The sequence below is a fragment of the Lynx rufus genome, unplaced genomic scaffold (genome assembly GCF_022079265.1).
Source record: "Lynx rufus isolate CCGP_SWC_20201006 ecotype Redwood Valley unplaced genomic scaffold, mLynRuf1.p SCAF_3, whole genome shotgun sequence".
Lineage (NCBI taxonomy): Eukaryota > Metazoa > Chordata > Mammalia > Carnivora > Felidae > Lynx > Lynx rufus.
Window position 1 is genome coordinate 176830063 of NW_025814845.1, and position 13547 is coordinate 176843609.

General features: G+C 51.6%; 1 protein-coding gene across 3 annotated transcripts in view; it reads left to right on the forward strand.

Annotated features, from left to right (window-relative positions):
• PRAG1 (PEAK1 related, kinase-activating pseudokinase 1) overlaps nt 1-13157 on the forward strand; it is a 51802-nt gene extending 38645 nt beyond the window's left edge. For all 3 annotated transcript variants that reach the window (XM_047092042.1, XM_047092043.1, XM_047092044.1), the window contains 2 exons: nt 4083-4834; nt 11851-13157. In XM_047092042.1, coding sequence (XP_046947998.1) covers nt 4083-4834; nt 11851-12981 — 1883 coding nt within the window. In that variant the 3' untranslated portion in view covers nt 12982-13157. The remainder of the gene's footprint in view (nt 1-4082; nt 4835-11850) is intronic.
• Nucleotides 13158-13547: the final 390 nt, after the last annotated feature.

Here is a 13547-nt window from a genome sequence, read left to right on the forward strand (position 1 = left end):
AAATCATAAGGAAGAGAAAATACACTTACAGTACTGTATTTACCAGAAAAAAAAACAAAACACAAAAACCACCTATAAGCGGACCTACACATTTTGAGCCCATGTTCAAGGGTCAACTGTAGTGAGAATCTGGCTGCTGTGTTACCTCCAGCCATGTTTTGGAGGAAGTGCTCCATGTAAGAGTAAAGAAAACGGTAGAATCAGAGTGGGGCTTTAGGGGTGCCCTCTGGTCCCATAGAAAGGAGGTACCTCTTGTCCCATGGTGGAGAAATCATAGTTTCATTGACAAGGGCCACACGTTGACCCCTTTCAGGGTAGCCCTAAGAATGTGACGGGCTGAGCTGTTACGTGATCCTGAGGTGCCCAGAGGCTATCAGAGTGAAGTATGGTCTCCTCACCAGCTGTGGTTCCGAATTGAAAGAAACATTTTAAGAAACTAAGTTAAAAAGGACGCCTCAGGTCGGAAGGAGGTGTGCCCGTTACAGAACTAGGCATTTTTTTTTTTTTTTAACCTCAGAATCACTATGTGTACATAAGGCCCAATTATATGCGTAAAGTGCACATTTGAGGTGAGCCTCACTTCCCTGGGTGAGGTTTGGGTAACTGTAGCCCTTCCTGCTGGGGACGGGTGGGGTGGGGGAGCCCTCTCAGGCCCTGCTGTCCTCTAATTAGGACGGGCTTTGTGCAGTGATTGTTGGGTGACCAAACACACAGCAGCTAAGAAATAAAGAAGGAACCACACTCCACCTAATACCCAGAACTCCTTGCCAGATTTACCTATAGATCTGATCAAAGCCGCTGACTAACGCAGTTCCCACAAGAAAGCAAGAGAACACCCATTGGATAAAGGAGAAAATCACTTCCTTCCAACTGCCTGAACACACACACAAGTTATTTTTGGTGTGAGAGCAGAACCTCCTGATTCCCTCTGGTGATCTAGGGAATAAGAAGTGTTACAGATTTTTTTTTTTTTTTTAATTCCTGCTACCCTTATAGGTTGGAAAGTTAACCAGGGGCAGCTGAGGGAGCTAGAGCGAGAGAAGCAGGAGAGCTATCTGCCTAGAGGCATTTTTATTTGAGGGGCAGCTTTGAGACAAAATGCCTGCTGGAAGAAGTTGAAAATGGAGAGAGTAGCTGAAATTGTAGACTATTCATGCTGGAAGGGACCTTCACTGTGGTACGATCTGGTCAATTTTTAAATGAGGAAACTCAGCCCAGTGAGGGCAACAGCTAGTTAGGGGTTCATCCCGCTGTCCACCCCTAGGTCACAGGTAGAGGCAGAAAAGGACATGTTGCAGGCGTCATGGAGAGCCATACAGGGAAGGCAGACCAATAAGAATGGGGAAGTAAGCGCAAGGCTTAAAGAGGCGACTAGCCAAAAAACTGATTTGTCAGAAACTACCCGGGGACTGGGGACTGGAAGGAGTCCTCACTGTAGGCAGGCTGTCCCTGTCACTGGAGGCACTGATTAAAGCATTGACCAGAATGGTGCCTGGGTGGCTCAGTCAGCTGAGTGTCCAACTCTTGTTTCGGCTCAGCTCATGATCTCACATTTTATGAGTTCAAGCCCTGCATCGGGCTCTGTGCTGACAGGAGCCTTCTCTCTCTCTCTGCCCCTCCCCTGCGTGTTCTCTCTCTCTCTCTCTCTCTCTCTCTCTCTCTCTCTCTCTCTCATGCAATAAATAAATAAAGTTAGAAATAGAAGGAGCATTGACCAGAGACTCTGATCACACTCCCCTGCCTCCCCTCGTCTTCCATCTTCTGCCTGTTGATAACAAATGGAGAATCAGATTGATGGTCGCAGACTTCTGCCGTCCAAAATGCAGAAAGGTCGGGAAATGGACCTGTTTCCACTCAGTCACCCTCTTGCTCATCCCCTGGGAACTTGGTGGCTGAGGCTTAGTGTCCTTTGAGAGCCCCGTATACAAGGGGTCTTATTCCTCCGTTTTGCAGTCCAGCAGCTGGTCACCGGTGCTCCCCGTTCTCTCAGCCTCTGCTAAAGGGAGGATGGAGACGAAGTGACTGTGCAGCCCTAGCCTTCATCCGCCCCCCCTGCTGACTGCACCCTTGGGAGCAGAAAAGCCTCTTGGGGAGAATGGGGGGGAACCCATAGACCCCAGGAATCCAGAACCTGCTGCGATCAGGGTCTCCCGTCCTCCGGCTGGCTGGCTCTCGCCGGTCCCCTTTCAGACCGTGAGGGGAAAATACACGGGTGTGTAAAGTTGCCTGGCCCGACTGTGCCGCTGCTGCTTGGTTTATAATCAGTCTGGCCTGGAAGGGTATAAATCCCTCATTCAGCCTTGCTGGCAGGCGCCCCGCCCGTCATTAGCAATGCAGGGGTGAGGTGGGAGGGAAAACTTAACTGCGGATCTTGGAAAACCACTGGGAAGCAAGAGAGCTTACCTCCTGCAGATGTGGGAGCGTGAGCAGCATTGTGCTTTCTCCCGGGTCCCATGAGAGCGATAGCGGAGCCAGGGGAGGGAGGTGTCGGTGTGGGGCCCGACCGCCTTGCCATGTACTAGACAGGAGGCCCCTGCGGTCACTCACAGACACTGCTCTCGTCAGTGAGGCTGGGCCTGGATGTCAGTGGGCAAGGTGAGCCCTGATGACGTGGTCTGTCACCTTGCTCGCGAGAGGGAGCCTCCTCCCTAGGGGATACCCCAAAGTAAGGAGACCCCGTATTGATCTGTGGGGCTTGGTGCCCGTGTTTGTTCCTTGGGGGTCCATTCTAGAAGTCCGCACTTTGGTTGGAGAAAGCAGAGGGCAACTCTGTGTGGGCAAAGAAAATCGTTAACTATTCAGGAGCCGCACCAGAAAGATCGTGTGCATCAACACAAAACTAACACTTTGCTTTCCTTTGGGGCCTTTTGCTCTTTGCCTGGGACCTATGTGTTTGTTGTAGCTCTTGCGTTCCAGTCATGCTGCTGAGGTGGGGAGAGGCACAGAGGGACACTGCATGCCCTGCTCTTAGGATGACATAGCTCGATGAACTCAGTGAGCAGCAGGTGTCATTAGTGCCTAGGTCCTCGAATGTCAGACCCGTAGTTCTCTCACATTTTAAGCCTTGGGATACTAGGATGCATTTTAGGACCTGTGAAGACAGTTAATGCTCCTGTTATTTCCCTAGAAGCTTTTATCAAAATAGTGGTGACATCCTCCAGTCAGTTCTCAGAATGAAAGAAATGAGTTCTATTTCAGTTCGCTGTTTTCTGTCCCCAGGGACCATGCCTTCTTCCCTGAATATTTTTACCCAAACTCTTGTTTCATTGGTTTGAAACCTCCATTTCATACGTTGATACGAAGAGTGAAGTCCAGTCATTGCCCTGTCTAGACTGGCCCTCAGCTCGCCGTCTATGACATTTCTGAATGTCCCCATGTTCTGTGCAGTTTGGGGTGGGGGGGCTGAAGCCATCCCCGTCCCTCACCCCCATCAGGTTCAGCATTCACGTGCCCCACTCTGGGAACTGGCGTCTAGGAAAGACTTGCTTTCCCTTAAGATCTGTTTCTTCATTTATAAAATCACATACCAGCCCCCCAAGGCAACCAGGGTGTTTTTATTGTTTTTATTGTGGGTCAGTTGTACTCTCTATAAACCTGACTTTTAAAAAATCCATTCAAAATACGTGTTCAAGTTTGTTGTTGCAGGCATTGTTTGCAAAATATTGGAAGCAAGCTAAGTGTCCATCAGGAGGGGACTGGTTAAATAAATCCTGATACTTGCACATGATGGTATATGATGGGATTGCTATTAAAAAGAATTAGATAGATCTGCACATCTGATGTAAAATATCTCCTTTGTGTAAACGTGTGCATGTGCATTTGTCTGGGTTGTTTGGCAAATCTTCAGAAGGATCCCTGGAAATTGCCAGCGTGGCTTCCTCTGATGAGGGGGACTGGGTGCTAAGGTAGGAGGCTGACTTCAAAGGCGCCGGATACCTTTTTTGTATTTTGAATTGTGTTCATTGTGCATATGTCATCTCTTAGAAATAAACAACAAGTAAAATCAATTTCTGTGACCGCAGGGCCCTGGAACTGAGTGGCATAGGCCTCTTAGCCTGATGGTTGCTGTTTCTCAATTTCAGGCCCTTCCTCTGAGCCAGCGCACTCCCCCACCAGCAGCGGGAAGAAACTCTTTGCTCCTGTTCCATTTCCTTCGGGCTCCACTGAGGATGTGTCCCCCAGCGGCCCCCTACAGCCCCCGCCTCTCCCCCAGAAGAAGTTAGTGAGCCGAGCGGCCTCTTCGCCTGATGGCTTCTTCTGGACCCAAGGCTCCCCCAAGCCAAGAACAGCAAGTCCCAAGCTGAACCTCAGCCACTCGGAAACCAACGTCTGTACCCACGAAGAGTCCCACTTCAGCTACTCCTCGAGCCCCGGGAGCCGCCACCATCATATCTTCTCCTCTTCTGAGCCCCTGGAGAAAACTTTCAAAGGCAACGGCCACTGGGTGCCGGCACCAGGGCTGGCAGGCGGCCAGAGCGGCTTCGGGAGCCCCAGCCTCCAGTGCAAAGGGGTCCCCTCGGCCTCCCAGCTGAGCGTGTCCAGCCAGGCCTCCACCGGCAGCACCCAGCTGCAGCTCCACAGCCTCCTGGGCAGCATCAGCAGTAAGGAAGGCACCTATGCCAAGTTGGGGGGCCTCTATGCCCAGTCCCTGGTGCGCCTCGCAGCCAAGTGTGAGGACCTCTTCATGGGCGGCCAGAAAAAGGAGCTGCACTTCAACGAGAATAACTGGTCACTCTTCAAACTGACCTGTAACAGGCCCTGTTGTGACTCGGGGGACGCCATCTATTATTGCGCCACCTGCTCCGAGGACCCTGGCAGCACCTACGCGGTGAAAGTAGGTACCGCCCCGCCCCCTTGCTGTGAAAGTAGGTACTGCCCCGCCCCCTGCTGTGAAAGTAGGTATCGCCCCGCCTCCTACTGTGAACGTAGGTATCCCCCGCCCCCTGCTGTGAAGGTAGGTATTGCCCCGTCTCCTGCTGTGAACGTAGGTGTCGCCCCACCCCCTGCTCCTAGTCTGCAGTGCAACCAGCTGGTCCTGGTTGTGGCAGGACAGCCTTTGGAGCAAGTCCTTTCACCTGTCCGGGCTTCAGGCGCAGGCTTGGTGCCTGAGTTTACTGTGAGCACCCGTGCTCACCGATTTCACCCTCAGCCTGGCCCGGGACATAAGGTTCCTTATGGAGCTTATGATCCAGTCAGAGGGACGGACAATGAAGATACTGTTCTTCAAATGCTAGATAGCTGGAGAGGGAGGTGGACCTAGGCGTGATCTTGAACACAGAGTAACTGCATCGATGAAGCATTCAGTATGCAACAAGACTCTCGGGTGCGTTAACTACATGACCTCACATCCTCACAGGGCAGATAGGTTTTACAGGTGGGGAATCTGAGGCGCAAAATGATTGAGTTGCCCACAGCTGGCGGTGGCGGGTGGCTGCGATGGATCAGAATGCTGCTTTGGCTTGCCTGCTACACCTCTACTACCATCCTGTCCCTTAAGGGAAATGGAGTTCAGAGAAGTGAAGTGACTAGTTCAAGTAACACAGCTCTTTAATTTTTGCCACCAGCTCGGGGCCGTTGCTACCATCCCCCACCGCTCTCTCAAGGTGCAGCTCCCTGCAAGCTGGTCAAGCCGTCTGCACCCACATTCCGTTCCTTCCATGTGGCCGTTTTTCTCATCTTTTGGTGTCCCCTGAATACCTGGCGGTCCTGTAGCTCTTCTATAAATGCAAGCTTTTGCGGGTAGTGAGGAGGGGAACAATGAGCTCTTTTTTTTTTTTTTTTTTTTGCCATCACCTGTCCCAAGATCTTTTATTTCCAGTCAAAAAAATGCAAATACTGATCTAACATGAAATGGCCTGGGGAGGCAGGGTGGCTTCCTGCTTACCAGTGGAGTTTTTAAAAATATTATGATAATTAGGGACGCCTGGGTGACTCAGTCGGTTAAGCATCCGACTTCAGCTCAGGTCATGATCTCATGGTTTGTGAGTTCGGGCCCCGCATCGGGCTCTGCGCTGACGGCTCAGAGCCTGGAGCCTGCTTCGGGTTCTGTGTCTCCCTCTCTCTCTCTCTGCCCCTCCCCCACTCGCACTCTGTCTCTCTGTCTCTCAAAAATAAATAAAAATTTAAAAAAAAGTTTTTAATATTATGACTATTAACCAAGGAAAATTGCAATGAATTTTGTACTTTGAGATTTTTCTTTTAACAACTTGGTGATAGCACCATAAAAAATAGATTAGTAACCCCTGATTTATAGGTTCAGGGAGCCATATATAATTATTTGCTGCCTTACGATGAAAAAACTGGGGGTGAAGAGGCCAGTACGGCTATAAGAATACAATCAATTATCCAGAATCAAGGTCCCAAAAGACTAGGAGGGGTTGTGGCTAAGATGGCAAGCACCAGATGGAAGAAAATACAAACATGCTGAACTGAGAGTCTGTCGATTTCTTGAACTTCACTGTCTCTATCAAAACCCATCTTAGTAAGTGATCCTGCTCTGCCACTCCCCAAGCACAGTGAAAAACAAAAAAGAAACAATCCCAGTGTTCCCCTTCCTGTTCGGATGGTGCTGTATCCATCCAGTAGAGGGAAAGTGAGTGCACTCTCCAGTGAGCTGAACTTGAGAAGCCAGGCTTTCTGGTCGTCTTTGTTGGCCCAGATCCAGGGTGTGGACCCAAACAATGAAAGGAATGGAAATGTGAGCTCCTCGAAGCCTGAGGGCTGGAGGTGTCTTACAGGAGGTTCTTTGCTTTTGCTAGCCCCAGGGAACCTGAGGAGGTAATCAGTGAGCCAGCCTTCCCTTGCCCTCCCTGAGGTCAAGGGCATCAGCCACTGTCACCTGGCTCCTGGGGCTGGAACTGGGTTCATTCAGTGCCTCTCCATTTTGAGGAAGGAAGGACCTGGTGGAAGCAGCTTGCTCCCTCCTGCCTTGGGGTGGAAAGTGATGTCATCCTGCTCTGGGAACTAAGGAGCTAGGTGGCCACTGATCAGAACCTTGGGGTAAAGGGTTCTGGTTTTCACATATATTTTTTAGTTTATTTATTTATTTTGAGAGAGAGAGAGAGAGAGTGACAGAGCACACACGAGAGACAGAGAGCAGGGGAGGGGCAGAGGGAGAGAGAGTTCTCTGCTGTCAGCACAGAGCCCAATGCAGGGCTCGAACTCTCAAACCGTGAGACCATGACCTGAGCCCAAACCAAGAGTGGATACCTAACTGACTGAGCCACCCAGGCGCCCGTGGTTTTTATATTTTTAAGTGATTGTCATGTGCAGCTTGGATCTAGGACCTCCTGGAACAATGAAGAATTAGCCACATTCTCTGAAGAACAATGCAGAAAATCTGGCTTTCCTGGCAGAGGTTAAAAACAAGCATTGTTCCTCATTTCATTAGAAATGTAAGCTATGAGGAAGTGGGGACACGAGGCCCCAGCCCTCTAAGGAAGAGAGTCCCGGGTGTCCTATTTGACTCTGCCGGAGACATGGCAGCCCAAGGACCATCTCTGTAACATATGAAAAGGAAATCTGGAGAAGAGCATCCAGTGTTCAGAATCTGGGGAACAACAATACCGATTCGCAAGTGTGCCTGGCCCCGGTAATTGTGGGGCGGGGGCTCTCGGAGCATCGTTTCCCACGTGCAGCTGTTGTACTTCATTAGCGCTGCAGTCTAGACGGAATACAGTCATCTGGAATCCGAGGGACGGAGCGGTCTCCCCGCCCACGCCACCGCTCCGGCGCTGAGCTCATGTCATCTGTGCCTGGTAAGCGCGAGCCTTGCTCGCGAGTCCCCATTAACAAAAGCAGGCTCGCACCTGCTCGCACTAAATGCCAGGCCCTCCGTTTATGGGCTCAGAGCCTTGCAGCAGCCAGGAGATTAAAGCCAGCTCTTGTAGCCCTGCTCCGTGACTATGTGGTGGGGGGGAAAAATCATCAGCTGTGTGTGAGTTTTAGAAACTGCTTTATTCCTCGGTCAACTAGGACTCCAGTTCAGTAATTAGGGACTTGTGTTAAGCCAGCTGGGCCTTCTTTATTTAAAGAACGTGACTTAGCCCAGATTTTTAACCACGAACGAGGCTGTGGCTCCAAAGTTGAAAGTGAGACTTGGCTCAGCAAAACGTTTGAAATTTGAGCTGAACCAAAGGTTTGTGTGGTCTTGCACCAGATCCCAAGCTCAGACTCCCTGAAAATGAAATGGAGGGGGTGAGGGTGGAGAAGCCTCCCTGTCCTCCCCCCTTCCTCTACCCGCACCCACCATCCTGCACTGTGAAACGACCGCAGGGGCACCCCTACCTTTGCGCTATACTGACTCTCAGATAGGAGGCAGGGGTTCCTGACAGAGGACTAGCTCGCCGATTTTAAAATGCATCCAGCCCTGTCCCCATTTATTCTGCTCCTTCATTTACATCTCTGTGCAAACTGTCAGTGGTATTTGCTGGGCCTAGGCCTTTGACACCCTTGAGAAAAGGAATCCTTGGAAACCCTTCCCAGGCCCTGGACAGCTGCAGCCCCCAGGTTTGTACAGTAACTGGCAAGCCAGCTCTGGATTGCCTCACCACATGGCTACAGCCAGACCAGCAGAGCGGTCACCATAGCAACCTTCTCCAGCTCACTGTGGGCTAGTCACTGTGTTGAGAGCCACACCTGTGTTGTGTCCCTGGCTGCTCACAGTGGCCCTGGGAGAAAGGACCTATCGCTGCCCGGACTGCAGAGGAGAAAATAGACTGAGATAAATAAGGTGGATCCTTGCTATTTGTGGATTCCATATTTTTGAATTCACTTGTTAACATTCATTTGTAACCCCAAATCATAATTTGTGGCCCTTTTGTGGTCCCTGGAAATGCACAGAGTAGGGGGAGACTTGGGTCACCAGACATGCGAATTCCCAGCCAAGGTAGAACAAGGCAAGGCTCTGGCTTCTTGTTTCGGTTCTCCCCTGTCAACAGGTGTCCTTTTTGTGGTCTCTTCGTTGTCTCGTTCTTCACATTTTTGTGCCTTGTGTTGATGATTTCACTGTTGGAAATGACCGAGCTGAGCGCTGAAGTCCTGCCTAGTGGTCGTGAGCACAAGAAGGCTGTCATGTGCCTTTGGGGGAGTGTTAGGTGAGCTTCGTTTAGGCGTGAGTTCCAGTGCCATCTGCGGGAGTTCTGTGTTCATGAATCCACAGTATCTACTAATAAGGCGTCTTTAAACAGAAACACACACAAAGCAAGGTTATGTCTTGGCCAGTTCGTAAAAAATGTTACTAACAGATGCTTGCAAGAACTTCGCCCTATATTTCCCCTAGGAGCAGTGGTTCAGTATTCGCTCATTCCGTGTTTGTGGCTACTTAACAGAACTACTGCAAATAACAAGAATCGATTGTAACTTGCCAGGGTTTGCCGAGTTTGAGTTCGTATTTAAGCCAGGGTCTTTTTCACTTCCAAGCCCATACTTTTGACTCCTGGAGACTTCTCCCTTGTACAATCTTGGGCAAATAACTTAACCCCTCGAAGCCTCTGTTTCCTCTTCTGTAGAAGCGTCTACCTCATCCTGTCTCATCGGGTTGTCTGAGATTTAATGAGACACTGTGTGAAAAATGCTTAGTAGGCAGCGCCTCACGTGCAAGAGTTTGGTAGGTGTGTGTTGTGGTGGAGAAGCTCTCACGGGGAAGGGAGTGACCCCGACCTCAGCAATGCGTGGCCCACATAGCCACAGAGGGCACAGCAGACAGTGCCATAAACAGTGGCTGGCATCTATACGCGAGACTACATTTTGAAGCCTACACATTCCCTTTCGTTTAATAGTGTTTCAGAAGACTGCTGTGTAAAAAGCAAATACAGTTGGGTGGGCTACAGTGGGGAGTCCACAACAATGCTCTTTAGATGCGTGTTCCAGAATCATTTTTGTTAGTGTATTAGGAAGCAATGTCTGGGGGGAAATGCACTTACGTTTTTCTTCTGTTTTACCTCTGTAATGGAGAGATTACTAATGTGTTGCCTCCCTTCACCCCCTAATTATCATTTTAAAAGTTTCCTCAGAGGCTGGACTCTCTTATTTCAGGTTTCAGGCTGAGAAGAAGGTTTGTATAGCTGCAATCTAAATAAATGCCGGTGAAAAGATGCTTGCAGCAGAACTCCTGAAAACGTCACCTGTTAGCAATGTGGCGCTTTGTAAACGCTGCTGTAATCACTCGCGTGTGGCACCACGGCAGCCAGAAGGGTTATTTTGGATTGCTCGAGGGATGATATGTTCTAGGCAGATGCGAGGTGCCTTTCTTTGCAGGATTACTACACCGATCCTCACCTTCCTATAACGCATGGCTGAGGATGCACTGTATCCTTTTGAGAGGGGAGACCACAGACCATCTTCTGTCCCTTTCCTTGTAATTACGGGGAAAATGAGGCCTGACAGAGGGCCATTACGTCTGGCTTGAGCAGCTGCGTGGCAGCCAGAAGAGGATTACCACGGCTAAAGATCCTCAGTGGCTGGTGCTGTCTTAATACAAGATGTTGAAGAGGCCAGAGAGCGATGGTCGTGGGGATTCCCCAGAGGAGCTCCAACTCACCTGCTTGTTTATTCCTACAATAATAGGGTGTTCAGAGGGTGCCGTGGGTTGGCATCCCTCACCCTGGAGAGCCCTCTGTGCCAGCAACCAACATTGCACCTTTACCTGGATCTGGAAACTAGGGCAGTCTCAGGGAGTTTGGCCACAGCCTAGAAGGACCCGCTTCTGTCCCTGGGATTCCCCAAGAAGGGAGCAAAGCGCCCTAGCGGCCAAACACGTCCGCGGTCAGGTGGCCGCTGTAGGGCGCAAGGAATGCGGATTAAGGTTGACTGCCTGTGTAAACGCTTGTCTGGTTTCCTGAGAATTTCTCTAGCACACACTAGGGGCAGACAGATGTGTTCCTACTGATAGGGTGCCACGTTGTCCTGCGGGAGCCCCACTCCTGCTGGATCATGTTGTCATGTTATGTTTAACTCTTAAAGAAATTGCCAAACTGTGTTCCAAAGTGATGGCACCATTTTATACGCCACCAGCAATGTAGGAGGGCTCCCATTTCTCTGCATCCTCATGGACACTTGTTACTGTCTGTCATTCTTGTTATAGACATTCGAGTGGGCGTCAAGTGATACCTCACTGTGGCTTTGATTTGCATCTCCCCAGTGACTACTTTAAAAAAAAAAATTTTAGTTTTGAGAGAAAGAAAGCACAAGCAGGGGAGGGGCAGAGAGTGGGGGGGGTACAGAGGATCTGAGGCGGGCTCTGTGCTGAGAGCAGCGAGCCCGACTCGGGGCTCGAACTCACAAACTGATGGATCATGACCAGAGCCGAAGTCGGACGCTGAACTGAATGAGCCACCCAGGCACCCCTCCCCAGTGACTACTGTGCTTGTGGCCATTTACGTATTTCTTTGGTAAAATTCCTATTAATATAGTTTGTCCACTTTTGATTGGGTAGTTTATCATTCTCTTACTGCGTTGTAAGAGTTTTTTGTTAAATTTTACTTAAAAATTATTCATCAGATAGGTGTTTTATAAATATTTTCTCCAGCCTATGACTTGTCTTTACCTTTTCTTAATGGTATCTTAGGAATTTTGATAATTACCGACTTTTTTTTCCCCTTATGGACCATGCTTTTGGTGCTTTTGGAAATCTTTGCCCAGCCCAAAGTCTCAAACAGTCTGTCCTGGGTTTTCTTCTAAAATGTATATTCGGGGCTCTTACACCTAAGCGTGATCCACGTTGAGGCAATTTGTGTGTCTGGTGTAAGGGTTTACTTCTCCTTTTTGCAAGCGGCTATCCGAAATGTCCCAACACCGTTTGTTGAGGATGATGGATTCCACCGTTGACCTGACTTTGCCTTTCGCCCGCAGATCTGCAAGACCCCTGAGCCCAAAGCAGCCCCTTACTGCAGCCCTTCTGTGCCCGTGCACTTCAACATCCAGCAGGACTGCGGCCACTTTGTTGCCTCGGTGCCCTCCAGCATGCTCACCTCTCCTGACGCACCCAAGGACCCTCAGCCTGCACCCCCGTCACACCCGCCTGCCCAGGAGCAGGACTGCGTGGTGGTCATCACCCCCGAGGTGCCCCACCAGACGGCCTCTGACTTTGTGCGGGACTCCGCCTCCAGCCATCAGTCCGAGCCTGAGGTTTACGAGCGGCGCGTGTGCTTCCTGCTCCTGCAGCTTTGCAACGGGCTGGAGCATCTGAAGGAGCACGGGATCATCCACCGGGACCTGTGCCTGGAGAACCTGCTGCTGGTGCACTGCTCCCCCCAGGCCTCCCCCGGCGCCTCCCCCGCCGCCCCATCCCCTTCCCCGGCTGGGGCTCCCGCAGCCTGCCCCTCTGCCTCTCTCGCGGCCGCCGCCCCCGCCCCCGCCTGCCAGGGGGTGCCCAGTGAGAAGTACCTGCCGCGGCTCATCATCAGCAACTTCCTGAAGGCCAAGCAGAAGCCAGGCGGCACCACCAACCTGCAGCAGAAGAAGAGCCAGGCCCGGCTGGCCCCCGAGATCGTGTCTGCCTCGCAGTACCGCAAGTTCGATGAGTTCCAGACGGGCATCCTCATTTATGAGCTGCTCCACCAGCCCAACCCGTTCGAGGTGCGGGCGCGGCTGCGGGAACAGGACTACCGGCAGGAGGACCTGCCCCCGCTGCCCGCGCTGTCCCTCTACTCGCCCGGCCTGCAGCAGCTCGCGCACCTGCTGCTGGAGGCCGACCCCATCAAGCGCATCCGCATCGGCGAGGCCAAGCGGGTGCTGCAGTGCCTGCTGTGGGGGCCGCGGCGGGAGCTGGTGGAGCAGCCGGGCACGTCGGAGGAGGTGCTGTGCGGCACGCTGCACAACTGGATCGACATGAAGCGCGCCCTGATGATGATGAAGTTTGCCGAGCGGGCGGCGGACCGCAGGCGCGGGGTGGAGCTGGAGGACTGGCTGTGCTGCCAGTATCTGGCGGCGGCCGAGCCGGGGGCGCTCCTCCAGTCCCTGAAGCTCCTGCAGCTTCTGTGAGCGCGGCCCCCCAGCCCCGCCCTTCAGCCGCCCGCTCCCCTGCCCGCGCCTCCCCCCTCCCCCAACCCGCCCCTTGCACCCTGCCTGGCCTTGGGAACATCTGTCTCCCCTGGGAAATGGTACAAACGACTGTCATACTTGGATGTAATATATATATAAAATATCTAAATAAGAAAGACTGCGGCTGTCATTGCCCACGCCGTCCCCCCGCCCCCCGTCCTCCTCAAGTCCTCCAGGTTTCTTCCTGCAGTCAGTACACTCCTGGCCCCGCGCCCCGGCCTGGGGACAGTTCTGCGGATGCAGTGAAGTCTGGACTCCGACTTCGCTACGTCACCATGGGATCACTTTACCCCTTTGTCAAATGGCTGTTAAAAAAAATCCAGCAGACCTTCACTCAATATTTTTTGGTTTTAAAGTTTATTTTGAAAGAGAGAGCATGAGCGGGGGAGGGGCAGAGAGGAAGAGAGAGAGAGAGAGAGAGAGAGAATGAGAATCTCAAGCAGGCTCCACTCTGTGAACACAGAGCAGATGTGGGGCTTAAACTCAGGAACTGTGAGACCATGACC